General features: G+C 54.1%; 1 protein-coding gene across 1 annotated transcript; it reads left to right on the top strand.

Annotated features, from left to right (window-relative positions):
* Positions 1 to 26866, top strand: ADGRD2 (adhesion G protein-coupled receptor D2; the record flags this gene model as incomplete). The annotated part of the gene is given in 34 exon segments (XM_082843732.1): positions 1 to 36; positions 375 to 438; positions 783 to 995; positions 1313 to 1743; positions 1747 to 1842; positions 1844 to 1937; positions 2345 to 2367; positions 2371 to 2443; positions 2809 to 2894; positions 3166 to 3177; positions 3180 to 3277; positions 3279 to 3382; positions 3385 to 3446; positions 4622 to 4733; positions 5436 to 5600; positions 6081 to 6204; positions 6624 to 6729; positions 14534 to 14589; positions 15640 to 15757; positions 16978 to 16989; positions 16991 to 17079; positions 17234 to 17381; positions 17663 to 17813; positions 18551 to 18675; positions 18760 to 18875; positions 19686 to 19821; positions 24111 to 24149; positions 24152 to 24154; positions 24289 to 24342; positions 24428 to 24520; positions 24524 to 24542; positions 26358 to 26455; positions 26505 to 26584; positions 26767 to 26866. Coding segments are annotated over 34 exon segments (3336 nt in total).

The raw sequence follows: 26866 nt of genomic DNA, 5'->3' as shown, positions 1-26866 counted from the left end.
ATGGCCCCCTGGTGCTACTGCCTCCTTGCCCTCCTGGTACCTGAACTTCTGGGAGGCAGAGGGGTGTAGGGGAGGAGGCCAAGGGGACTCAAAGCTGCTAGGGTTCCAAGTGGCCACCTCACATCATAAGGTAACTGCAAAGGTCACACAAGCTAAACCCCTGACATAGAAATAAAAACATCCACCGGATGCTAGGAAACAGGCTCAGGGCAATGAAGTGACCTGCCCGAGATCACCCTCTGGGTGAACCCAGGTCTGACTGCAGGGCCTGCAGCCTCCACTGCACCCCACTGGAGCACACAGTAGGCATTCAATAACTGTACATATGGGCGTGGGGACCTGACTCAGACTCCACCTCTCTTCTTCTCTCTCAGATAAGGAGTCTCTCTGGGACCCCTTCCAACTCCCCAGGTGAATCAAGGAACCCTTGGGTCACAGGTTGGTATGAGGGATGCCACCGAGAGGCTCTGCCTGCCCCCCGTTCAGCCAGCCCGTGGCCCATGTGCTACACCGGCCTCGAATGCAGAGGAAGGGAGGAGGCGCCATGTAGTTCAGCACCCCTATAACAGGCCCTGGGCTGAAAGCATCACTCATGTCCATCTCATTCCTGCCACTATACAGATGACAAAACTTGCTAGGTCATAGAGCACGGCTAGGGTTCAGTCCCATCCAGCCCCAAATGACTCCAAGCTCAGTGTCCTTGGCCCTGCCTACCCTACTCACCCTGCAAGGGTCAGATGCCCACACACTTCTCCCACATTGACCCTCCTCTCGCCCTGCAGCTCCAGTGGCCCCTGGAGAGGTAGTGGAGACTGCAGATGAGGTATGCAAGTTCCCAGGGCAGCGGCTGAGCTGGTGGCAGCCCCAAGAGTCCTGTGAGCAGCGGTTTGGCCACGTAGTACTACAGCACCCAGATGCGGTCCTCACTCCACGGCTGCCTGACCCCATCAGGGTGGGCAAAAGAGAGGCCCCTCTGCAAAGACCCCCGCAGAGGCGTGAGTGTGGGCCGGGGCCTGGGAAGTGGGGGCTGGGGGGAGGGGGCTTTGGTGACCTAGAGATGGCAGCCCACCATGACAGTCCTTGTGGATTGAGCCCAGAGGAAGTCCACATCGCATCTCAGGTTCCCTTGTCCTGGACTGAAAGTAGAGGGTTGACTCCTGGGCACGGGCACTGGAGCCCCATTTCTTCCTTCCAGAGGGAGGGAGGAACCAGAAGCCCAGAAGGGGCCCTACAGCTGCGCCAAAGGGCCGTCAGAAGCAGGACGGTGTGCGCAGCTGGGGAAACTGAGGTCGAGGCCCGTGTGTCCCCGGAGGCGCGCGCACCGCGGCCGCAGTAACGTTCGGCGAGAGGACCGCGGGCCAGGCGGCGTGGCTCCGGACGCCTCTGCCGGTGCTCGGGGCGCTGACAGCGTGCGTGCACGTGCAGTGGAACGCCACTTCCTTCTCCCTGGCTGTACCCGCGCTGGCCAACGCGCTGCAGCTGCGCGCCTTCGCCGAGCCGGGCGGCGCCGTGCACGCGGCGCTCGCGGTGCGCGAGCACCACGCGCCTTTCCGCGCTGCCTTTCGCGCGGATGGCCGCTGGCACCACGTGTGCGCCACGTGGAAGCAGCTCGGCGGGCGCTGGGCGCTGTTCGCCGACGGGCGGCAACGCGCTGGGGCGCGGGGCCTGGGCGGGAGCCACCCACTGCCACCTGGTGGCATCCTCGTTTTGGGCCAGGACCAGGATTCTCTGGGCGGCGGCTTCTAGGCGCGTGACGCCTTCAGCGGCAACCTCACCGACTTCCATCTGTGGTCCCGGGCGCTGAGCCCCGCGCAGCTGCACCGGGCACGGGCCTGCGCGCCGTACCCCCGGCGGCCTGCTCTTCCGTTGGGATCTGGACGCCCTGGACGTCACACCCTCGCTGCTACCGCCGGTGCGGGTGCAGCTTCTCTGTCCGGGTAGGGCCCGCCCAGCCTCCTGTTTGTCAGGCCCCGCCCACCTTTTGGCTCCACCCCCAACCTCCTGGCTCCCATCCGCTTCCCTTCCGACTGGGGGACCCAGCCCACCTCTTGCCCACCGGGCCACGCCCACCTCTGGCCACGCCCTCTCCAGGCCTCCAGTACCTCGGGCGTCCGCCCAGTCCTAGCAGCCTGAATGGGCTCGCCCCCTGGCGACCTTGCTCCTCCCAGTGTTGGCTGCAGCACTTCTCTCCCAGGTTCCCACGTCGCCCCCTAACTCTGGGACCGCGCGTCCTGGCGCCCCCTCAAGTGTGCAGGCGCCTTCAAGGCCCGAACTGTGGACTGTGGGTCACAGGGACCGATGGGAAGCCAGGATGCGGCCCTGACACCTCTCCCACCCTGGCCAGTGCCCTCAGAGGAGTGCCCTGTGTAGGACCCTGGACCCCGCACCGAGGGCTTTTTGTTTTGCCTGCAGCCTCTGCCCTTCCTCTGCTGCTACCGGACAGGTGCGCCCTGTCCGGCTGTGCCTTGGGCTCTGCTGAAGGGGACGCTGGGTATGGACCACTGTAGGCTGATGGGGAGCAGTTGGCACAGCCTGGGAATTCAGAATCTTCTCAGAGTTTCGGGGGCCTCCACGGAGTCTAGACCACAGACAATGGGGCCATACGGAACTGGGGGTGAATCCCAGCTGTGTGGGAGTCACCTCGAGCAGGCGATTTTGCCGTTCTTTGCTTGTTTCCCCATCCAGGACACCTAAGGCTCCAGACACACAGCCGTCAGTGTGCGCTTCTTCCCCGAGCGGCACAGGGGGAGGGGGCACCTCTGCGGAGGATGTTGCTCAGGGCTCAGTCTGGCATCCACTCCTTTGCAGAGACCTACCAGCAGCTGCAGGACGCCCAGTCATGGTCTGGCCAGGATGTTATCAGCCAAGTCAATGCCTTGGCCAATGCCATTGTGGTGAGCCCCGTCCCAGGAGGCTGGAGAGTCTGGGGGCACTGTGGGTGGCATCCCTGCACCTCAGTGTCCTCACCTGTAAAGGGAACACCCACCTAATGTGTGTGCAGGAATTAAGGTTGTTCATGCCCCCTATTCTGGAGCCTCTGAGAGCTGGGGGCTTGTGACTAGTTAGACCCACACCCCCCAAGAAGACTGGCAGAGGCCAAGTACAGCCCCTTGCAGGGGGTCCCCTTGAGACAGACCAGCAGTCAGCAGCTCTTCTGCTCCACAGCTCCTCCCTGACCCTCTCTCTCTGAAGCCCACGGAGACCTGTCCCTGGCCGAGGCCTCCAGCTTCCTGGGAATCCTGGAGAGAGTCCTGACAAAGGAGACAGCTCCACTGGGGAGCTGCGCTGCTGGCTGTCATGCACTTCCTGAAAAGTGTGGCAGCCCTTGGGACATGGGAGCCAGAGCCCATGACTCGGCCCTGGGAGCAGCTGGGCCAGGCCGTCGTTCTGGGGCCAGCCTGGTCGTGGAGGAGCAGCTGGCTGGTGTGTGGCTGTCAGTCAGCGAGGTGAGGCTGGCAGGGCTCGGTGGGGCAGGGGCCTGGGCTCTGGTTCCTACCTTGCCACCGACTGTGTAGCCACGGGCGAGTCAGCACCCATCTCTGAGCTCCATCTCTCCATCCATCAGGAGAAGCCCTTCTTCTGTCTGTTTTATAAGTTGAACTTCCACATACAACTGCTCTTGAACAACTTCTGCAGTTAAAAATTAAGAGCCACTAGTCAATAAGGGCCTCCCATATCCAACAGTCCACTGACCACCTTAAGCAGGAGTCCTCTCTGCTGAGTGTTCAGCCATGGAGAACAGAAGAGACAGATGGTGAGGGTGTTGGAAATCTCATCATGGCAGAAGTGGCTGTAGGCCTGGGAGTCATCAGCCCAGAGAGGGAGAAAATGAGGGGTCATGAACATTGCCTGAAAAGCTCTGGGGCTTAAGAGGCAGACATGGTCCCCCTGTGACTTCAGGACAGAATTCAAAACTGGGCTTGGGGGTGGGGTGGGGATGGCACAACACAGGAGGCTGGGTCAGTGGAATGTTCGCCTGTCCAGGTGCTGCTCCCCATCCTAGGGGATGTGTAAGCCCACGTTTTACTGGGGATCTGAGACACCGTGACAGACTGGGGAAAACTGGCCTCTGAACCTCAGTTTTCTTCCCTGGAAAATGGGGATGATCATACCTGCCTTGCTTAGGCAATGGAGAGGAGTAGGCGTCTATCAGGTCACTTGCCCACCACAGAGGAGGTGTCCCATTAGTGCATGTTCCCCCTCCCTGTTCTGTCCTCACCCCGCGTGGTTTCCTTTTTGGAACCTAAAACTTGAGCACCTGTTAGAGATCTAACACTGAGCCAGACCAAAGAAGCAGGAGGCACGGCCCTGCCTTCAGAGTGTACCCTGGTTGGCAAGCAACCTGCCAGCAGGCAGAGAGCACTGTGAGGCCTTCAGCTTGACTAGAGGATGACGTGGCTTAGGAGGGCATTGGAGAAGCCAGAGAAGGCTCATCAGGCAGGGCCTCAAGTGTCAGTCTGAGGAGCCAGGACTTGATCCTGGAGGCCCTGCAGAGCCACTGAAGGTCTGGAGCCTGCAGGCCACCTCACAGATCATTGAGATGCTGTTAACCGCAGTGGTCAGGGCAGGCAGCTGTGGGGCGCGGCGTCTGAGAGAGGGCTGAGTTGCAGCCTCCTCCCAGGTGGTGGGCGGACCCAAGGCCCTGGTGGTGAGCGAGCAGCGCCTGGCGCCCCTGCTGAGCACCATGCTGACCTCTGAGCGGCCCCGAACGCACATCCAGCACCACCATGCCGGTGAGCCTGACCGCCACCCGTCCCACACATCTGGGCTCCGGGTGGGGCCTGGGCTCACACATCCTCCTCAGCCCTGGTCACTGGGAGTTCTCGGACTCCCACAGATACTCCATTCTCTTTCCTGCCTTTGCCCATGCCGTGCCCTCGATCCAGAACACTCTTCCTTTCTTGGTCTCCTAGCAAACTCGCATACATCCTTCAGAACCCTGCTTGAGCACCAGCTCTGCTAGGAAGGCTCCCCAGTTCTAGCTCTCTCCCGATAGTTCCTCTCTCCTCTGTTACCCTGGTGTTTTGAACATATCTTTTATCGCCTTTATGGTAATTACATAATAGCACCTGAAGTTCTCTGAGTGCCAGGGCTATTTCTGAGTCATTTCTGCATCTCAGGTTCAGACCCAAGGGCACACTCAGTGAGTGTTCGTAGATTGAGTGGGGTAGCACTTACGGTGGAACTTCAGGCAGAACTTGGGTCCTTCAGGTGCCCAGTGGCTTCTGGCAGCTCATTAATATTCATGTCCCATCCCCCCAGAGACTCCCCCTTCTCAGGGACCCCCTCTCCCTGACTTGGAGAAGTCAGACTTACCTAGGGTAAGTTGCTGAACCTCTCTGTGCAGGAATGGTGGCCTCCTAGGTGTGTGGCAGGGAGAGGGGAAGCAGACCCTGCCAGCACGGCCAGCCCAGCAGAAAGACCCCCCTCCTGAGGCCCAGCCCCTGAGCCCCATTTGCTCCCAGGCCTGGAGTTGTGGAGCCTATGCTCGAGGGAGACCAGCACGGAGGGCCAGGTGTTCACGATGCCCGGTGGGCATCCAGAGGGGCCTGGCCACATCCTCATCCCTGCTGCTGAAGTGAGGCGGCTCCTCAGGAAAGGTGGGTGAGGGAGAGGGGTGGTGGGGTCCTGTTGGGGTCTGGGTCAAACCTCAGCCCTCACAGCTGCTAGCTCTGCTATTTTGAATAAGTCACCTCACCTTTCAGGACTGCCTCCTCATCTGTAAAACTGTGTTACTAGTACTCGCCTCGGGTTGTCATAAGCTTAAAGCGCCTGCCACATGGTAGGTGTTCACTTAGTCCCCTCCCCTCAACCACACGTTTTCCCTCGGTGCCACCCAGGGGTGGAGGATTAGGATAAGGGGCAAAGGGCTTTGCAGCTGGCAGCTTAAGCACATCGACTATGGCTGGTTGAAATTCTGACTCTGCCACTTATTAGCTGTGGGATCTTCTGGAAGTCATTTAACCTCTATGAGACTCAGTTTCCCTATGTGTGAGGTGGGCAGAGCATTTCCCTCAGGACCAAGCTGTGGTGCTCGCTCAGTCACTGGGCGGGTCTTAGGCCCCCTTCTATTCATCCAGGCCTCTCTGGAGTCACCATGATCCACAGCTGGTTCAGCTCAAGTGTCTTCCAGTACACCCTGGGGGCCCCTGGCCGAGAGCCCCAGGCCCCTGACACCTCTGAAGAGGCAAGCAGAATGCAGAGGTGAGTGGGTCCCACCCAGCAGGCAGCTGAGGGCCTGGATCCCCTCACCAGGGAAGGCTAGGCCTCCATCCCCTCCCAGAGCCCCCATTCTGTTAGGCATATCTGCCCTTGGCAGCCCAGGGCCAAACCTGCTCCCCCCTGACACACGCAGATTTCTGGGCCTGCCAAAGATGGGCTGGTGGGAACATGGCTCAGCTCCTGCCTGGGGTCCTGGCTTCGGTGCTGACTCTCAGGGAGGGAACAGGGCTTACTCAAATTACCAGAAAGAATGGAACCCAGCTGCCCTAATTCCCAGCACAGGACTTTTCCACAGAAGGTATCATCTGTTCTGCAGGGGCCTGGGTGACATGACCCCAGACATGTATGACCTCTCCCCCACAGATACCTGGTGCCCTTAAAAGCTCCCTTTCTCCCCACAGGTTCCTAAGCACCCAGGTGGGGTCAGCAATCATCTCATCTGAGGTGTGGGATGAAACCGGGGAGCCCAACACGGCTGTGACCTTTCACCTGCAACACTGGGCGCAGGTACTGGGCGATGCTTCTGGGAAACAGCCACCTGGTACAGTTATCCTGGTTTGGTGCCCCCTGCTACATCCCAGTATTTGTTCACTGGACAACCAAGGTCTAAAATGTTCAAGAAAAATACTCATCCACAAGCCATCCCATTGTCCTCGAGAGAGGGGGAAGGGCAGTAGTGCATTGCACACTTACTTTATGGCGGGTGCCTTAAATAAGCAGCATTCATTTAATCTTCCAACGGCCCATTCCACAAAAGTGAGCTTGGAAGAGGTGCTGTGCCTGGCACCAGCTTATAAGTGGCAGAGCTGGGATTTCATTATAGGTCTGCATGACTTGAAAAACTGGTGGTTCCCATCAGATAATACAGGGAGATATGAGAGACCTGCACTGCAGTATGCTTCATAAGCATAAAAATAACCTAAATGTCCATCAATAGGGGATTACTTAGCCTTATAGAGCTATAAAATGGAATATCAGCTGAGATTATGTAAAGAATGAGGTATTTTTCTGTAAATTGACAAGAAAAGATCACCAAGATACGTCATTTAATTCATTATATGTAATACACAAATTCCTTCTCGCTTTTGAAGCTTTAGAGCATTTCAGAGAAAGCTAAAGTCTCCTTTGCTCAAAACCACCAATCCCGGACACACACACACCCCCCCACAGCTTCTTTCTTTTGTATATCATCTCAAGACTTCTTAAAAATCAATTTCATTAAGGTATATAAATCTACATAGACTAAAACACGCATTTTAAGTGTATACCTTGATGAGTTTTGACCAGTGTGTATACTCATGTATCACTGCCCCAATCAAGGTATAGAACTTTTCCACCTTCCCAAAAGGCTTCTTCGTGCCCCTTCCCCGTCAGCCTTCCCCACTCTGACCCAGGAAATCACTGCTCTGTTTTCTGTGACTCTAGATTGTCTGTCTTTCCTAAAGCTTCATATAAATGGAACCATACAGTGCGTGCCATGGTCTGGCTTCTTTTGCTCAGGTGGTATTTTTGAGTATCATCTACGTTGTTGCCTGTTTCAGTAATTCACTCCTCATTAGTGCTGTGTAGAATTCCGCTATATGGATAGACCATAATTTGTTTTTCCTTTTACTTGTTTTTTTATTAATTTATTTTATTTTATTTTATTTATTTATTTATTGGCTACATTGGGTCTTTGTTGCTGCTCGCGAGAGTTCCCTAGTTGTGGCGAGCGGGGGCTACTCTTCCTTGTATTGTGCGGGCTTCTCATTGTGTTGGCTTCTCTTGTTGTGGAGCACGGGCTCTAGGTGCGCAGGCTTCAGTAGCTGTGGCGCACGGGCTCAGTAGTTGTGGCTCACGGTCTCTAGAGCTCAGGCACAGGCTTAGTGGGTCTGCGGCATGTGGGATCTTCCCTGACCAGGGCTCCAACCCGTGTCCCCTGCATTGGCAGGTGGATTCTTAACCACTGCGACACCAGGGAAGACCCTCCATTTACTTGTTGATGGAGATTTGAGTTGTCTCCAGTTTGAGCTGCTATGAATAGATCCACTATGAACACTCATATACAGCATTTTTGTGGACATATGATTTCTTTCTACTGGGTGAATACCTAAAAGGGGACTTTCTGGGTTGTATGATAAATATATGTATACATTAACTTCCTAAGAGACTGTCCAACTGTTTTCCAGAGTCGTGTACTATCTTACATTCCCACTAGAAGTGTGTGAGCTTTGCAGTGTTCCATACCTTTGCTAACATCCTTAACTGCCTTTTTAATATTGTTCATTATAATGGTTGTGTACTGATGTCTCATTGTGGTTCTAAGTTGCAATTCCTTCAAGACCAATGATTTTGAGCATCGTTTTCTACACTTATTGCACATTCATATATCTTCCTTTGTTAAATATAAGTTCAAATCTTTCCCCCAATTTTCATTTTTTTAATTAAATAAATTTCAAGATGAGCCACTGGTTTTTTTTTAATAGGAAATGCTCTTTATTATTTTTTTCCCAAAATTTTGCATTAGTCTGCTGTTTGCTTTTCTGATTACTGACATTTCTGCACATAAGCCATATAGATCCTCTCTTTTTAAATTTTATCTTTGTACTCCCCTCACTCTTCTTCTCCCTGCCCCTGCCCCACCACCACTGGCAACCACCAATCTGTTCTCTGCATTTATGAGCTTGATTTTTTTTTTTAGAGTCCCCATATAAGTGAGATCATACAGTATTTTTCTTTCTCTGACTTATTTCACTTAGCATAATGCCATTGAGCTCCATCCACGTTGTTGCAAATGGCAAGATTTCATTCTTTTTATGGCTGAGTAACATTCCGTTATTATACACCACAATTTCTTTATCCATTCATTCATCAGTGGACACTTAGGTTGCTTCCATATCTTTGCTATTGTAAATAGCCATGAACATGGGGGTGCATATATCTTTTCTGAGTTAGTATTTTCATTTTCTTTGGATAGATACCTAGAAGTGGAATTGCTGGATCGTATTTTTAATTTTTATTCTATTTTTAATTTTTGGAGGAACCTCCATACTGTTTTCCATAGCGGCTGCACCAACTTACATTCCTACCAACAGTGTATGAGGGTCCCCATTTCTCCACACCCTCTCCAACACTTGTTATTTCTTGTCTTTTTGATAATAACCATCCTAACAGGTGTGAGGTAATATCTCATTGTGGTTTTGATTTGCATTTCTCTGATGTTTAGTGATTCTGAGCATCTTTTCATGTACCGGTTGGCCATTTGTGTGTCTTCTTTGGAGAAATGCCTATTCAGATCTTCTGCCCATTTTTTAATCAGATGGTTTGGGTTTTTTGTTTTGTTTGTTTGTTTGTTTCTACTATGTCAAGGAGCTTACCACCTATATTTTCTTCTAAAATTTTTATGGTTTCAGACCTTAAGTTCAAATCTTTAGTCCATATTGAGTTAATTTTTGTGTCTGGTGTAAGATGGTAGTCAAGTTTCATTCTTTTGCCTGTGGCTGTCCAGTTTTCCCAACATCATTTATCAAAGAGGCTGTTCTTTCCCCGTTTTATGTTCTTGCCTCCTTTGCCATAAATTAATTGACCATATATGCATAGGTTTATTTCTGGGCTCTCTATTCTGTTCCATTGATCTATGTGTATGTTTTTAATGCCAATACCATACTGTTTTAACTTCCATAGCTTTGTAATATAGTTTGAAATCAGTAAGCATGATGCCTCCTGCTTTGTTCTTCCCCAATTTTTAAATTATTTGTCTTATCATTGAATTGTAAGAATTCTTTATATATTTTGAATACAAGTCCTTTGTCAGCTATATGTTTTGTGAATAGTATCTTCTAGTCTCTGGATTGCTTTTCACTTTCTTGACAGTGTCTTTGGAAGATAAGTTTTGAATGTGATCAAGTCTGGTTTATCAGTTTTTATCCTAAATGGTTTATGCTTTTTGCATCCTATCTAGGAAATCTTGCTTATCCCAAGGTCACAAAGATATTCTCAGAGAAGTTTATCATTTTAACCTTTACATTTATGTCTATGATTTATTTCAATTCATTTATGTGTATTATGTTGGGTAGGGGTTGAAGTTCATTATTTTTCCATATAGACATCCCATTCCAATATCATTTGTTGAAAAGATTATTCTTTCTCCCATTGAATTATCAACTTTGTTGAAAATCAATTGTCCATATATGTGTAAGTCTGTTTCTGGGCTCTCTATTCTGTTCAGAGATCTATACACTAACCCTATAGTGTTGTGATTAATGTATCTGTATGGTAAGCCTTGAAATCAGGTTGTGTAAGTCCTCCAACATTGTTCTTCCTTTTCAAAATTGCTTTGGCTAGCCTAGGGTGTTCACATTGCCATATAAATTCTAGAATCAGCTTGTTAATGTCTATGGAAACACCTGCTGGGATTTTGATTGGGATTGCATTAAATCTCTCAAATTGAAATAAGATGATGAACTGGCATCTTAACAATGAATCTTCCAATCCTTAATCAAGGTATATCCCTCTGTTTATTTAGGTTTTCTTAAATTTCTCTCAGCAGTGATATACAGTTGTCAGGGTACAGGTCTTGAAGGTATTTTGTTAGATATACCCTTTTCTGTAAATGGTATTATTTTCTTAATTCAATTTTAAATTGTTCATTGCAAGTATATAGTAAATACAATTGATTTTTATATAATGAGATTGTGTCCTGCAGCCTTGTTAGGCTCACTTAGTACTTCTGGTAGCTCTCTTATAGAGTTTTTAGGATTTTCTACATGTTGTCTGCAAATGAAGACAGTTTTGTTTTCTCCTTTCCAATCCATGTCTTTTTTTTTTTTTTTTTTTTTTCCGATTTTCCTTCCTTGGTACAGTGGCTAGGACCTCTAGTTTAGCATTAAATAGGAGTGATGAGACCAAATAGTTTTGTCTTGTTCCTAACTTTAGGGGGGGAGAGTATTCAGTCTTGAACCATTAAATGTGATGCTAGCTGTGGGCTTTTTGTAGATGCCCCTTGTCAGATTAAGTTCTCTTTTCTTCCTGCTTTGCTGAGAATTTTTATCATGAATAGCTATTGAATTTTGCCAAATGTTTCTTCCACATTGATAGGATCATATGGTTTTCTTTTATTCTGTTAATATAGTAAATTGCATTGACTGATTTTCAAATGTCAAACCAGCCTTGGATTCCTGGGATAAACCCCACTTGGTTATGGTGTATTATCCTTTGTATATATTGCTGGATTCAATTTGCTAATATTTGTTAAAGATTTTTGTGTTTATATTCTTGAATATGTAATATGTTCTGTAGTTTTCTTATACTGTCTTCCTCTGGTTTTGGTGTCAGGTTAATCCTAATCTCATAAAATGTGTTGGGAGTTCTCTCCTCCTCTGTTTCCTAAGAGAGTTTTGCAGAATTGGTATTAATTCTTCCTTCAATGCTTGATAGGCCGGTGAAGACCAGAGAAGTCTTTCAGGCCTGGTGTTTTCTTTGTGGGAAGTTTTTAAAGTATGAGTTAATTCTTAAACTGATATAGGATTGTTTGGGGTGCTTTATTTCTTCTTGAGATGGTTTTAGTAATTTGTGCCCTTTAAGGAAATTGTTCCTTTCATCTAGGTTGTTCAATTCTAGCAGGAAGTTGTTCACAATAGTCACTTATTATCCTTTTCACATGTGTAGGATTTATAATGATGTTTGCCTTTTCGTTCTTGATCAGTTTAGCTAGAAGTTTAACAATTTTGTTTATATTTTCAAACAACTAACTTCTGAGATTGTATTTAGATATTAATTATATGAATTAAAATACATTAAAATGAAAAATAAATAAAAGTAAGGGATTGCTCATTGTGGCAAGTTTGGAAAATGTAGAGAAGGATAAGAAGACAAATCCTATTACCCAGAGATAGCTGCCCTAAACTCTTCCATGTATTTCCCTTCAGCCTTTTTCTGGGTACATAATACTATATATATATATATTTTTTTTTTTTTTTCCCTTTTGCAAAATCAAAGCCCTTGCGCTTTCAGCTGAGCCATGTAAACATTTGTGTTTTTCATTTTCCCCACAGGTGTTTTCTGCATTGTCTCTGTCACAGATGTCCCTTTGCCATCCTGTCCTTTCTCACCTGCTGCTTGATCCTAGCAATGCGTAGGCCTTGACTGCGGCCAAGTCCAGAACCGCCCACCCCCTTCCCAGGGGATGGTCCAAAATGAACTTGACCCCTTCCCCTCCATGCATCCAGAGTATCTGCAGAGTTTTTTCTATTACAATTAACCCTGCCTAACCCTGTGAAAATCCTCACTTATAATATGTTTTGATTCTGGTGACTGTCTCCTGGGGATATATGGCCAGGTATGGAACTACTGGACACCAACGGTGTTGTGGCTTTTGAGTGTATAAGCTGCACTGATATTTCAGTTCGTACCACTTGAAAATGCTACCAGTGGTGTAACAATCGTCCATTTTAAAAGCAAACAGCAGGTTTTCTTTGTGTTCCAGCACCTAACATAGTACCCGAGACCCAGGAAAAATATTATGAGTGAATGAATACATGTGGTAATAATTCAGCCAACCCAAGGAATAATATGTTCTCTGGAGGCAACGTCACTGAGTGTGGAAGGAGCATGGAGCCGACCAAGTCACAACCCAGTCTAAGCTCTCTGCTGTGTGACCTCGAACAGATTAATTTCCCTCTCTGAGGCTCACCTTCCTCATCTGAAATTACATAAATTTATACCTGTCCCCTAGGTTGCTATGAATATCAACAACAATAAAGGACATGAAAGTACTTTGCAAAACACAAAGTATCATATTCTAGTGAGGTGATGTTACTGTTACCCTCCCCAGTCGGGACAAATAGCCCAAGTCCTGAGCTTAGGCTGCCTCCCTGCTTGGTCTGGGACAGGTACCACCTGCCACCTGATGTCTTCTTTCTGCTTGATGACATAAAGTCCATAGTGTTGTCATTGTTCATTACAAAAGAACTAACATGTTCATTAAAACACATTCAAACTGAGACCTAACTATTGTTAAGTTGGCTGTGTGTCTGATTCCAGACCTTTTGTGCATGTGTTTTCACAATTACATAGAACCTTATTTTTTTTTTAACCATAAATGGGCTCCTACTATGCAGAATGTCAGGCAGCTTTTTCCTGTACTGAAAAACATATGGCGATGCTGGAGAGGGTGTGGAGAAAAGGGAACCCTCTTGCACTGTTGGTGGGAATGTAAACTGATACAGCCACTATGGAGAACAGTACGGAGGTTCCTTAAAAAACTAAAAATAGAACTACCATACGACCCAGCAATCCCACTACTGGACATATACCCTGAGAAAACCATAATTTAAAAAGAGTCATGTACCATAATGTTCATTGCAGCTCTATTTACAGTAGCCATGACATGGAAGCAACCTAAGTGTCCATCGACAGATGAATGGATAAAGAAGATGTGGCACATATATACAATGGAATACTACTCAGCCATAAAAAGAAAAGAAACTGAGTTATTTGTAGTGAGGTGGATGGACCTAGAGTCTGTCATACAGAGTGAAGTAAGTCAGAAAGAGAAAAACATATACCGTATGCTAACACATATATATGGAATCTAACAACAACAACAAAATGGTTCTGAAGAACCTAGGGGCAAGACAGGAGTAAACACGCAGACATAGAGAATGGACTTGAGGACACAGGGAGGGGGAAGGGTAAGCTGGGACGAAGTGAGAGAGTGGCATGGACATATATACACTACCAAATGTAAAACAGATAGCTAGTGGGAAGCAGCCACATAGCACAGGGAGATCAGCTCGGTGCTTTGTGACCACCTAGAGGGGTGGGATAGGGAGGGTGGGAGGGAGACGCAAGAGGGAGGAGATATGGGGATATATGTATACATATAGCCGATTCACTTTGTTATACAACAGAAGCTAACACACCATTGTGAAGCAATTATACTCCAATAAAGATGTTTAAAAAAAAAGATATATATATATATATATATATATATATATATATGGCGAGCTCTTTCCCCAACAGCAGATAGAGACCTGTGTGTTCTTACTAGGCAGAGCATCCTGAAGGGAAGACTCATAGTGGTTTGTTAGCTTGTTAGCTTGTTCCTAGGATTTCGATATTAACCATAATGCCAACCCGAAACTCTACTCACGTCACCTTCCTTCTGCTGCCCTGCCGGCATTCTTCTCCAGTCCCTGCACCCACGACCCATGCTGGGCAACCCCCTGGTCCCTCAAACGCAGGAGGCCTCCACATCCCCCTGCATCATCTGGCCTCTCTCCTTGCCCACATGTGCTCACACACCTGCCCTGTCCCTGTTGGCTGCCCTTAGGCCTTCCCTCCGAAGCTGGTGGAGCCTGTCTGTGCTTTCTGGAACTTCAGCATTGGGTGAGTTTCCAAGTTCTTTCTTTATTATTTTTCTTAATTTTTAAATAATTATTTTTGGCTGTGTCGGGTCTTAGTTGAGGCATGCGGGATCGTTGTTGTGGTGTGTGGGCTTCTCTCTAGTTGTGGCGTGCGGGTTTTCTCTTCTCTAGTTGTGGTGCTCAGGCTCCAGAGGGCGTGGGCTCTGTAGTTTGCGGCACATGGGCTCTCTAGCCGAGGCACACAAGCTCAGTAGTTGTGGCACACGGGCTTAGTTGCCCCGCAGCATGTGGGATCTTAGTTCCCTGACCGGGGATCAAACCTGCGTCCCCTGTGTTGTAAGGCTGATTCTCTACCACTGGACCACCAAGGAAGTCCCCCAAGTTCTTTAAATAAGGCACTTGAAAAAAGAAAGACATCCAGGGACTTACCTGGTGGTCCAGAGGTTAAAAGCTGCGCTTCCACTGCAGGGAGCCAGGTTCCATCCCTGGTTGGGGAACTAAGATCCACATACCCTGCAGTATGGCCCAAAAAATAAAAATTTTAAAAATTAAAAAAAAAACGTCCGTTCTACTTGAGGATGAGACAGGACTCAAGCATGTTTTTGGCCTCCATTCACCAACTTCCTTGCAGGGGTGGTTCCAAGCCCCACTCAACTGGGGACAAGCTGGGAAAGGAGAGCCTGTTACCCAGGAGGTAGTGAGCTCCCTATCATAGTAGGTATGTAAGCCTACTCTGTGGGGTACCTAGGAAGAGACTCATCTGTGGAATGGGTGTTAGAGTTGATGAGGGAATGAACATCAATCACTGTTGCTTAGTAATTAACGCAGTTAATCAATGGTGATCATTGGTATCAACCCCATCCTCCTACCATTCCTGAGAAAAGTACATTTCACAGATGAAAAACTGAGACCCAGGGAGGGGCAGTGACTTGGCCAAGGTCACATAGCTGGTTAGAGGCAGGGCACTGAGGGACCCCAGGCTTTGGGGAGAGGCTTTCCCCTGCTTGCCACCTGTCCCCCAGCCCCATGTCCAGCCCATCTCAATAGCCCTCTGTTCACTATTCACCCCAAGCCCAGACTCAGGGGGCTCCTGGGCCACCACTGGCTGCTCCGTGACCGCTCTGTACCAGGACTCAACCGCCTGCTTCTGCAACCACAGCGCCGTCCTGTTGCAGGTGTACGACGTCCAGGTGGGTACTGGGGAGGGGGCAGGGAAGCAGGGGAAGGTGATGTCAGAACCAAGTTTTAAAGGATGCACTGGAGTTGAACAGAAAGGCATTCCAAGCAGAGGGCCATCTGAGCAAAGGCAAGGAGGCTAGAAATGGCAGACGAGTTACGTTCTAGAACTGCAGTGTGTCTGGGGCTTCCAGTGCGATGCCCGGGGTCAGGGGATGGCAGTGAACAAGGTAGGCATGGGTCAGATGGCATAGGCCTGGAAGGCCAGGCCCACGCGCTTGGATCCTGGTCCTGTTGCAGAGGGCAGATGTGGAAGAGTGTGCAGCAGGCATTAGATTTACATGAGGGAGGCCGCTGGTGCGGGGAGTGAGGCTGAGGTGGGGGCCAGGGGGGAAAAGCAGTTCGGGGGCTGCGGGCCTGGCCTAGGAGAGGGGAGGGGCCCTGGGCCAGGGAGCAGTGGGGAGATGTGGAAGACTGGCTGAGGAGGAGGGGTGACCTGGGCCACCGGGAGATGAGGGACTCGTCTCAGGAGGCACAGGTGGGCAACGGGTTTGCAGGTCTGTGGGGTCTGTGGTCTGGTGCTCGGGGCGGGAGGGGTCTCAGCTGGCCCCAAGGGCCAGTAGGTAAAGCCATGGCCAAGGTGAGGTTAGAAGTAAAATGAGTCGCGACTAAAGACAGGCCCCTGAGAGGCATTAGCATTTACAGCCTTGGGGGGAAGCCAAATTCCAGGAGGAGGCCAAGCAAGGTGGGCTTGCTGGACCAGAAGGGGACTCAGGTTAAGTGAGACGGTGTCTGAGCCCAGGAATGCTGGGGTCACTTGGCCTGTTCGGGAGCACGCTTGAAAAACATGCTACCGGATGCATTTTTCCTGTAAAAACAGAGCGTGGACGTCGGACACATTGTGAGTAATCCGTGCCAGCTCCCTGTTCCCCCTCAGTGGGTGGTTGTCACATGCCACCCCTCCTCCCCATGGGCATGTCGGTGGTCACTTACAGTCTAGTGCTTCTCGGTATCTGAGGAGTCCGTGACAGCTGGGCCCCTCTCCAGCAGGAGAGAACATGCAAATGCTCATTATCAAGTTGCTGTGTGCAGGCCTGGCCATCCCTGCTTCACGGCAGAGAAGGCGGTTGAGGAGCCTGGGAGCTGCCGGGGGGTGGGGGGTGCGGGCAAGTGTCCCGCCGGGCCAGGGCGGTGGTGGGGCTGCTGTCATCCGGGGTCTCTGTCCCTCCCACAGAGGGGCCCCGATGGGGGGGTCCCTGCTGAGGACGCTCTTGTCTGTGGGCTGCGGTGTGTCCTGTGCCCTCGCCACCACCTTCTTACTCTTCCTGGCGGACGGGTGAGGCAAGCTCACCACCTTGCCTGGCACCCTGGGCCCACCCTGCCCCTCGTGGGCTTCCACGTCCCTCCTCAGGTGGGTGTCCATCCTCGGTCCTAGAAGCCCCTGTGGAGCCGCCCTTTCCTCCTTCACTGGTCGGTTCACCGGGACACAGGTGGGGGGGGGGGGTCCTTGCTAACCAACTCCTCTGCCTGTCCGGGGTCCCCCAGTCAGAACGAGCCACAGTCCACAAGAACCTCACCTTCTCCCTGGCCTCCGCCGAGGGCTTCCTCGTGGCCAACGAGTGGGCAAAGGCCAACAAGGTGGGCGGCCAGCGGGTGGGCTTGTGAGCTCAGGGGGGCCTGGGAAAGCATCTTCAGCCTTTTCTAGGTTGCCCCCCATATCTTCACTTGGCTCCATTTCCGGGGAGGAGTACGGCCTAGAGAGGAAAGACCCTGAATGTTGGAGCTGGGCCCAGGGCGCTGCCCTGAGACCCTACCCGCTCATACTGCTTTGCGCTGGCAACGCCAGGCACGGACAGGGGACCCAGGGTGGACCGCACCCATGACCGGCCTCCGTGGGGACCCCCCACCCTCCCACACAGGTGGCGTGTGTGGCCCTCACGGCAGTGATGCACCTCCTCTTTTTGGTCGTCTTCTCCTGGATGTTGGCGGAAGGGCTGCTGTGCAGCAAGGTGGTGGCTGTGCACATGCGCCTGGGCCCCAGGAAGCCGCTCTGCTACGCCACAGGCTGGGGTGAGACCCCTCTGCTCCCCACTCTTTCTCTGTTCCCCTCCACCCTGCCTCGCGTGGCCTCTGTTATGTCCAACACTCACCGCCCAATACCCTCCTCCACCGGCACCCAGCGCCACCCAGTGGCCAGCGCCCGTGTCTGACACAAACTCAGCTCCGTCGACCTCCAACTCTACCCAGCTCCAATTCTTCTTCTTCTTTTTTTTTTTTTGCGGTACGCGGGCCTCTCACTGTTGTGGCCTCTCCTGTTGCGGAGCACAGGCTCTGGACGCGCAGGCTCAGCGGCCATGGCTCACGGGCCCAGCTGCTCCGCGGCATGTGGGATCTTCCCGGACCAGGGCATGAATCCATGTCCCCTGCATCGGCAGGCGGACTCTCAACCACTGCACCACCAGGGAAGCCCCCAGCTCCAATTCTTAATCCTCCTCCACTTCAACTGCCTGAGCTCCCAGCCCCCAGCACTGCCTCCCTAATCTGAAGCCAGCTAACCCCACGCCAATCGCCAGTTTCCAACTCTGTTGATTCTCAGCCCTAAGGCCTCGACTCAGTCTCAGCTCTTCCGCTCCCCAACTACTCGGGGCTCCAGGGCCACCCAAAATATCAGGCCCACCCAACCCCACTCCCTGGATCTCCCAGTGCCGCCAGTACGCCCACTACTATGGGACAGCTGGAGGATGCAGCTCTGGACGGGGGCTGGCTCCCGAGAGACACGGTCCTGAGGTCACCTCTTCTTCCCCTAGGCGTGCCTGTGGCCATGGTGGCCATCACCCTGGCCGTGTCCCCCCATGACTACGTGGCCACTGGGCACTGCCGGCTCAATGTGCACACAGACGCCATCTGGGCTTTTGCGGGGCCCGTGCTGGCCGTGAGCGGGGAGGCCTGGGGGCCCTGCAGGGGAGGGACGTGTCGGGGAAGGGGGAGGGTGCCCCCACTGATACCGGATCTCCAGGCCAATACCTGCATCCTGGTCCGTGTGGTGATTGTCACCGTGTCCAGGGCCCGCCGCCGTGCCCGCACGCTGAGCCCGCAGCCCTGTGTGCAGCAGCAGATCCCGATCCAGATGTGGTGAGGCCCCAGACTGGGGGAGTCAATAAGAAGTGGGGGGAGCCAGGTGTGGCCACGTGTGCTTATGAGTGCAAGGCTATAAATGAGCATATGTCTGCAGTGTGTCTGTGCTGCGTGTGCACACATGCTCACGCGTGTGGGCATGTGGAAGTCTGTGCCCATGCGTGTTACCTGTGCAGATGGTAATTGAGCCTGTGTGTATATGATGTGGGGTGTGGACACCAGCCACTGTCCTGGGGACTCACCTTCTGCAGAAAGCACTGATGGCCTGGTGGGGACAAGGTAGAGGAGACCCCCAAGTCAGGCAGTCCCTAGAAGTTCAGGTTCAGGGTGAGAATCTAGGTCTCTACCCCTGCCAAGAATCCCCATCACTCTCCAGGACCGTATCCTGCTGGAGCGGGCACACCCCCCCAGCCTTCCTCCTCACCACCACCCCTCTGCCAAGGGCAGGGCAGCCCAAGCCAGTGGGGCCTGAAAAGCCAGGCAGCCCCAGGGGTCCCCTTCCAGACTCCATGCCCCCTGGACCCACTGTCCAGGCCTCAGCCCTCCCCCTGGACAGCTGCCACTCCCTTCCTTTGAGCCCCGCTTGGGACTGGGACCCTATCTCCCCAGTGCCACTACCCCTACTTCATGCCACTCTGGGTGTCTGAGAAGGGGCCACCAGGTCCAGCCGAAAGTTCCAGCTACACCTAAGTCCTGAGCCTCAGTCTCCAGTCTGCAGCCCCGACCCCTCTCCAGGCACCTTCCAAGGGCTGCCCTCCCCAGAACCCCGTGGGGAGCCCCCTGGCCCCCTGGCCTCCCTCAGTGCAGCCTGCTGTCCCGCGGGGCCACCGTGAAGCCAGTGTTGGTCCTGCTGCCCATCCTGAGCCTGACCTGGCTAGTCAGCATGCTGGTGCACCTCAGCCCGGCCTGGGCCTATGCCACCGTGGGCCTCAATTCCTTGCAGGTACCTCCGGGCCCAGGGCCCGTGTGGGACCAGGGCTCCACCATGCACTGGAGCCCAGAGGGTGTGGCTGGTTTGTCAGGGGGCTGGGGAAGGAGTGTCCTCTCTGTCATGGGAGTCACCAGCAGCCTCAGGGACACTGTCAAGGGGAGGGCGGGTGAGGGGGAGAGTGGAAACAAACCTCCAATCAAAGAGCAGTATCTCAGGGAGGATTTGGGGGCCCATTTGGCAGGTGAAGAATCTGAGGCCCAGAAAGGGGATGGCTAAGATGCCTCATGCCCTGATGCTCAAGGGCGCAGCAGAAGTTCCAGTCCCCAGGCTGTGCTAGAGCCACTTCCGGCCTCGGCAGGAAGCCGAGGATGGGGGTGCAGGACACCAGGGACCTCTCCCCTTGGGGTCTGTGGATGGCCTACTGTGGGGCAGCATGAGCTGCTCCATCAGTGAGGACAACAGTTCAGAAAAGGTTTTGGCTGGAAGGACATGACCCACATAAATGAAGCAGTAACATGGGACCGCAGGAACCCCTCTGTGTGCCTTTCAGGTCCTGTGTCCTGGAGCCACAGAGATGGGTCAGACTAAGCCCTTGTCTTCAGGGGGGTTTGCAGATCTATGGGGGACCCAGGTACAGACACAAACAGCCACAGCCCTGGGAGCTGAGTGCTGGGAGGGAGGTCAGTCCAAGCAGGGCCCAATCCGCCCCCGCCCTGCCCTGCCCCTCAGCCTCCCTTGTACCCCCCAGCACCTCTTCCTGTTGTCTGCACTCCCCACTCCCAGCTCTGCCGAGCCCAGGTCCCTCTCAGGGCTGAAAAGTGAGGTGTCCCACGGATTGACAAAGACAAGCTCGGGAAATCAAGTGCAAACTCTGTCCAGGGTCCCTGTGTCCCAGAGCCGGGCTTCCTGCTGATGGATGCCTGCGTGCTCTGAGTCCTGACCAGGATCATATTCATATCTCTGAACAGGCCTTACAAACGGGGAAATGAGATTCCATGGCCTCACAGTAGGAGGGAGCAGCGCTGGGCCCAAGTTCAGAGTCTGTGCTCTCAGCCATCAGGATATTCAGCTTGGGCCGCAGAGGGGCCTGCTTCCTGCAAGAGCTGCCGAGGCTGGGAGTGGGGGTGGGGAGCTGGGGTCAGGAGGGGCACCCTCATCCAGCCAGTTATTCATCCATCCCTGCGAGATGTTTTGAATGCCCACTAGAGGCCAGGCACTATGCTAGGCGCCAGGGACACAGCAGCAAAGGAGGCTGCAAAATGCCCTGTTCTTGTGGAGGTGACATGAGTCGGGGAGGCAGACGATGCCCAAGACCAGGGAGTGAAGTGTTAAGGGAGGGATGAGGCAGGAAGAAGGGAGGGTGCAAAGGGGGTTGGTCTCCAGGGTCCTGGTCCATGTTGTCTTCTCCCCCTGGGCCCCGGGGACTCACCACTCTCTGCCAGGCAGGCATGGGAATGGAGAGGGGAAAGGACAGGGACTGTGGGAGGTGGGGGGTGCAGACTGCTCAGGGAGGATGGAGGTTGTGCCCAGAGAGGGGCTGGGAGAGTGAAGAAAAACTGGGGTTCCAACGCTCTTCCTAAAGAAGCACGGCTCCCAGAGACCTGGCGGGGCCTGAGCAGCTGGAGACAGAGATGGACACAGAGAAGCCCTTCCTCAAGCCCTGCACTCCCAGAGCTCCGCGGGCTGGAATTCCAGCTCAGCCCACTTAGCAGAGGGACCCTACCCAGGTCTCTCCACCCTGCCTCAGAGTGGCGAGGGCACCAGCATCCTGTTGCTATGGCAACTACTCCAGCTCCATCCCTGCCTGTGGCCCTCAGGTGGGCAGAGCTGCAGCCAGGGAGCCAGAGCCACCATCACCACGCTGTCTGCCTCCCTCTCAGGGCAGGTCCTTTCCTCTCCCGGTGTCTCATTACTTCGTCTCTGTCTCTGAGTTTTCCCTGGGATTCTTTCTCTGTCTTTCAGGCTCTGTCACAGGCTCCTGTCCCTGTCCCTACCTCCTCTGGCATGGACCCACCTGGCTCCTCCTGGGCCTCTCTCTACATCTCCCCTTCTGTTGGGCTCTGACCCGCTGTCTCTTGGTCCCTTACCCTGCTTCTCCCTCTCTCTGAGTGTCACCTCTCTTGCCCCCTCCCAACCAGCCTCAGACCTTCAGGTCTGGTAAAGGAGGGGAGAGGCTGCCTTATGGGGGAGTCAGAAGGCATGAGACCTGGGCCCACTCTGATGTTCCTGTGACTGTCTCAGGGCAGGTCCCCAAGTTAGGCTCAGAGCCGTGTTCTCTGGGTCCCTCCCGGCTGCTTCCCTCCCCAGGCCTGGCCTTTCCCTCTCCTCTCTCTTCCATCATACCTGCAGTCTCTCCATGTCTTTCTCTCCCTGCCCCACCTCCAGCCCCGTCCCTCTCTCACTCTGTCTTGGGCGTAAGCTGGGCAGGACCTGCCCAAGGTGACCAGGGAGCAGGCCTGGGGCTGGAGGGACTGAAATCTGCTCTGACTCATTCATTCACTCTTGGTGATTTGTCTCCGTCTGGCCCCTGTGCCAGGTTTTGTGGTGGAAGAGCAGAGCCTCACTTCTGCAACTAGCTGTAGCTCACACCTACCCTGCCTGAGAGTGTTGTTGGGAGGCCTGCACAAGTTGAGACAGGCCTCAGTTTCTACATCTATATAAAGGGGGGGATCATATTCTCCACCTCGTGGGACTGTTCTGGGGTTCCACTGGCAAGATATTTGCAAAGGGCAAAGCATAACACCTGGCACACATCAGGAGCGCCGTGAACGTGAGCTCATTTGTGTCATTCGGTCATTCAGCACGTACTTCCCCGGCGCCTCCCGTGTCGGGCTGCATACTGGGGAAAGTGGTGGAACTCAAGATCGAGGAACCCACCCTTGGGGGTCTCAGCCTGAGGGACAGACAGACACCAAAACCACACAACCACAGCGGGCACGATTGAGGCTGAAAGGCTAAGGGGCAGTCGGGGCCGTATGGGGAGGCAGAATGGGCACTCCCTGGAGGCAGTGATTCTCAGCTAATACCTGAACGCTGTGTGGAGAGAGGGGGAAGAATGTTTTAAGTCAGGGGAGCACAGTGGGATCAGATGGAGGGAGACATGGGGTTGGGAGAGCTGGTGAGAAAGGGGACAGGAGGGAACATGGGGGCCAGACTGTGCAGGGTCCCTAGAGCTGTTGTGAGGAGCTCAGACTTCACCCCAGGGGTACTAGGGGTACTAACATCCTTGGAGGATGTTAGGCAGGTGCTGGTGTGATTGGGTTGGAGTGCATCTGTTTGGGTGTGAGGAGTGAGTAAAAGGAGACAGGATGGGGGAGGCTGTGCAGGGGCTTTGGAGAGAGCAGAGGCTGGGTGTGGGGGGCTGGGAGGCCCAGAGTCTGTCTTAGGGGCAGAGTTGGGGCTGGTAGCAACCCAGTTGGTGCCTGGGAGCCAGGGGGAGTAGTCAGGCTCTGGGGCTCCAGCTCTCAGCCCTGGGAAACTAGAGGGCCTCAAGGAACCCCATGTCCCCTCACCTGTGTCCTCTTGGGGAGGAACTGTTACATTGTCCAGGGGGAACCTGAGGAAGTCCTAGGCTCCACATGCTACCCGCTGAGTCACACTTTTGCTCTGTCTCCTACCCTGGGCCCCAGGGTCCCTCTCCATCAAATGGGGAGAATGAATCCCCCCACCCCCAACCATGGAGCTGCTGTGAGGGTCAAGTGTCACCCCAAGTGTGCTGGTGGTTTGTGAGCGGCGAGGCCGTCGTGGTCCTCGCATGTGTGGGAAGGAGCCAGCTATGACTCAGCCACTGTGCTGAGTCCTTCACACACAGACGGAAGCAAGTCCTGGCCTCCTCCCCACTTTCCAGATGAAGAGACAGAGGCTCCGAGAGGCACGCAGCTAGAGATACAATCAGAATGCAACCAGGGTCTGCTGTCCCTGGACCTGATTTAGCCTTGGAGCTTCCGGAAGGTGTCGCCTCTCCCATTCCCCACCCTTGCAACATGGTGAGGGTGTGAGGATGGGGCAGGTCAGGCGGGTGGGGCTTGGAGGGATAGAGGGCAGAGAGGCTGCCTCTTGACCAGAGACTGAAGGCAGGGGGTCCAGCGGGGCAAGGCCCCTCCTGGTTCTCTGCCACAGAATGCCACAACTGCCTGCTCCCCATGGCGGACTGGGGGGCAGGGCAGGATTTGTGTTCATCCTCCTGTGTCTCTAAATGTCTCTGGAGGTGTGTCTGCTGCGGTGCCAGGCCAGACACTGGGGGAAAGGGGATGGGGCTCCCAGGTAGTGACATCCACCCTCACCCCGGGTCTGTCCCCAGGGGGCCATACATCTTCCTGGTCTATGCAGCCTACAACACGGGGAGGTAAGTCAGGGGATACTGGCTGCTGGAGGGTGGGATGTGGGTGGAGGCGGGCAGGGCTTACTTGCAGGGGGCTCTCCGACTGGCCCGTGGAGGTCAGGAGAAGGTCCAGCCCTGACCCTGGCCCCATCCTCCAGGTCCAGAGCGTCCTGCAGAGGATGACTGAGAAGGCGGCAGCGGAGGCATTCCCGGTGGGCAGGCCGGGGGTCCGTGGGGTGGGACGGTGGGAGGTCCCACCTATGGCCGGATCCCAGCGCTGACGCCCTTTCCTTTCAGCCTCGCTCCTGTCCCGCGGGCCCGGGGTTCCACCCTAGGCCCTCACGTCCCTGGGAGGTAGCCCGTGACAACCCAGTAGTCTTGGCTCCACCCTGAAGACACCTGGCTCTTAGAGGTAAGACCACACCACCCTCAAGTCCAAGTGCCACCTGGTGCGTCGGTCTCCCCAGTGCTCGGGCTGAGCTAGGAGGGTCACGGCAGATTCCATTAGCCCATCTTAAAGACAAGGAGACTGAGGCCTGGGGAATTCTGCAACTGCGGGACCAAGGGGATGGCTTAGAAAAGGCTCCTTTCCTCCCATCGCCACCACCAGGGAACAAGGGCCCCTGGTGCCCAGCCCAGAGGCAGAGCTTGCCCAGGGTCACTTTCCCTGGGTTTCCATGCAGAAGGGATGTGGAAGGTTCCCAAAGGCAGGTAGGTGGATGAGGTTCAGGGCCCTGAGATAGGGCACAGGTTGAATGACTTAAGGGTCAGGCCAGGAATTTAAATCCCAGCTCTTACTTCCCCTGCTGTGTGCCCTTGGGCAAGTTACTTTCCCTCTCTGGGCCCTAGTTTCTTCAACGCTAATCTATGAGGTAAACTTTTGAGTGGATTCTTAGGGTCTTTGATAATGAGGTTCCTGTCCAGGGTGGGGGGAGCAGAGAGAGAGCTTCCTGCCTCAGCCTCCTATAAGTTCACCTGCTGGAGTGTTTTCCCCCTACTAGGGATGCACGGCCCCAGGATCCCCACAGCGTTCTCCTCCATTGCAGAACCCAAAAGACCGACAAGGCTGGGACAGGGGTGGCAGGACTCTGCCGAGGGGCTAGCAAGTGTGACCGGCAGGGTCAGGGAAACCACAGGGACCAGGGCGGGCCTGGGGTGGGGCTTCCCCTGGGGATCCAGAGGGCCCGTCCCTCAGTTACCAGGCTGAAGGGGGCTGGGAGCGGCTGGCAGAACTTGAATGCCAAGGCCACTGGGGATAGAAGAGTCATCACCAGGGTAGCCGAGGGCCCCCAGAGCAAGGGGAGCAGGAGTCGGGGCCCACCCACCCCCCGACAGACCTCCTCTGTCCTCAGGCCGTGCAGCTGACTACATTCAGGGCTTTGGGTGTAGCTCCCACCTCAGGGGGTTCCCCTTTTCCCTTTGGCGTCCCGACACCCCCTCAGCCCCACTGTACCGGAATGGAAGTGATTTGAGAAGCAACCACAGCGGACCTCCCACAATTTGAGGGGCTCTTCCCCTCACTCCACTCCTTGCTGGTGCCTGAAAGCCCCCTTAGCGCCCTGTGGGCTCTGTCAGTGATAATGCAGTGCTCTGGGGAGGGGCTTACTTAGGGAGTGAGTCTGGGACCCCTTCCCAGGCCAGCGCTGCCGGGCTCCAGCCCTGGTGGTCTGAGAGGCTTCCAAACCCGGTGGGGAGCAAGTGCGTGATGGGGGGGCCTGTGGGTGGCAGGGCAGGGCCGGGACCGCCTAGGCCCCGCTCAAGGAGAGCTCGGCCTGGCCTGAGGGGAGCCTCAGGGACCCTGGTCACTGCCAGCCTCTCTGGGGCTGGGTTCCCACAGTCTTAAACCAGAGACAAGCCTATGAGGGGCGGGCTTAGCACTGCCCAGCCCTCCAAGCAGGGAATTCCTTCCCACCAGAGCAAGAGGCCTGCCTGTGGAGCTCTGACCGGGGCTGAGCTCTGTGCTAAACCCGGGCATCTGCTGACTCCTTTCATGTGGTGACCTGGGGAAAGGGGGGTGCTGTCGCCCCCCCACTGTGCAGATGAGGAAGCTGAGGCATAGAGAGGAGCCCTGACCAGCCAGGGTCAGTGGCAGAGCTGGGGTCAGGGCCCCCACCCGCGCAGATGAGGAAACTGAGGCACAGCAGTAGTCACGTGGGGGTAAGCGTAGGCACATTTGAACCCAGGTCTGTATGACCCCAGACCCCCAGCTGGCCTCCACCCCTGGCAGGTGTCCCAGTCCTTCTGAGTCTCAGCTTCCCCTTCTGCAAAATGGGCTGGAGGCGGCCCCTGCAGGCCTGCCTGGAGGGCGCAGGCGCCCTGCAGGCGGTGGGCGTTCCGAAGGGGCCGAGAGGCACCCCCCACCCCGCCCCCGCAGGCGCAGCGTCTGTGGGAACAAGAGAGCCGCAGCGGTGCCTCTGCACTCAAGCCGACAGCGCCTTTGTCTCTGCTGAATGGGTGCGTTGCTAAGGCCGCTCGTAGCAACGGAGCCGCTTCCACCTCGGCCTCGGAGGAACACCCAACCCGTCCCGCCCTCCGATGCCCTAGCCCCACCCCCCCGCCCCACCAGGCGACCCACTCAGGTGGCCCTAGCAAGAAGAGCGGGGGAGTGAAGGCTGCCAGCTGTGTGTCCCTCACAGGCCTGCCCCTGCCCCTCCCTCCGGAAAGTCCATGGCGCCCCCCAACTCCCCACCACCCCCATCCCCGGCATTGCAGGTGTTCTCCGGATGGAGAAACTGA

The sequence above is a fragment of the Leucopleurus acutus genome, assembly GCF_964270905.1.
Source record: "Leucopleurus acutus genome assembly, chromosome: 7".
Lineage (NCBI taxonomy): Eukaryota > Metazoa > Chordata > Mammalia > Artiodactyla > Delphinidae > Leucopleurus > Leucopleurus acutus.
The sequence above is the reverse complement of the archived record's forward strand: the minus strand, read 5'-3'. Positions and strand labels throughout refer to the sequence as shown.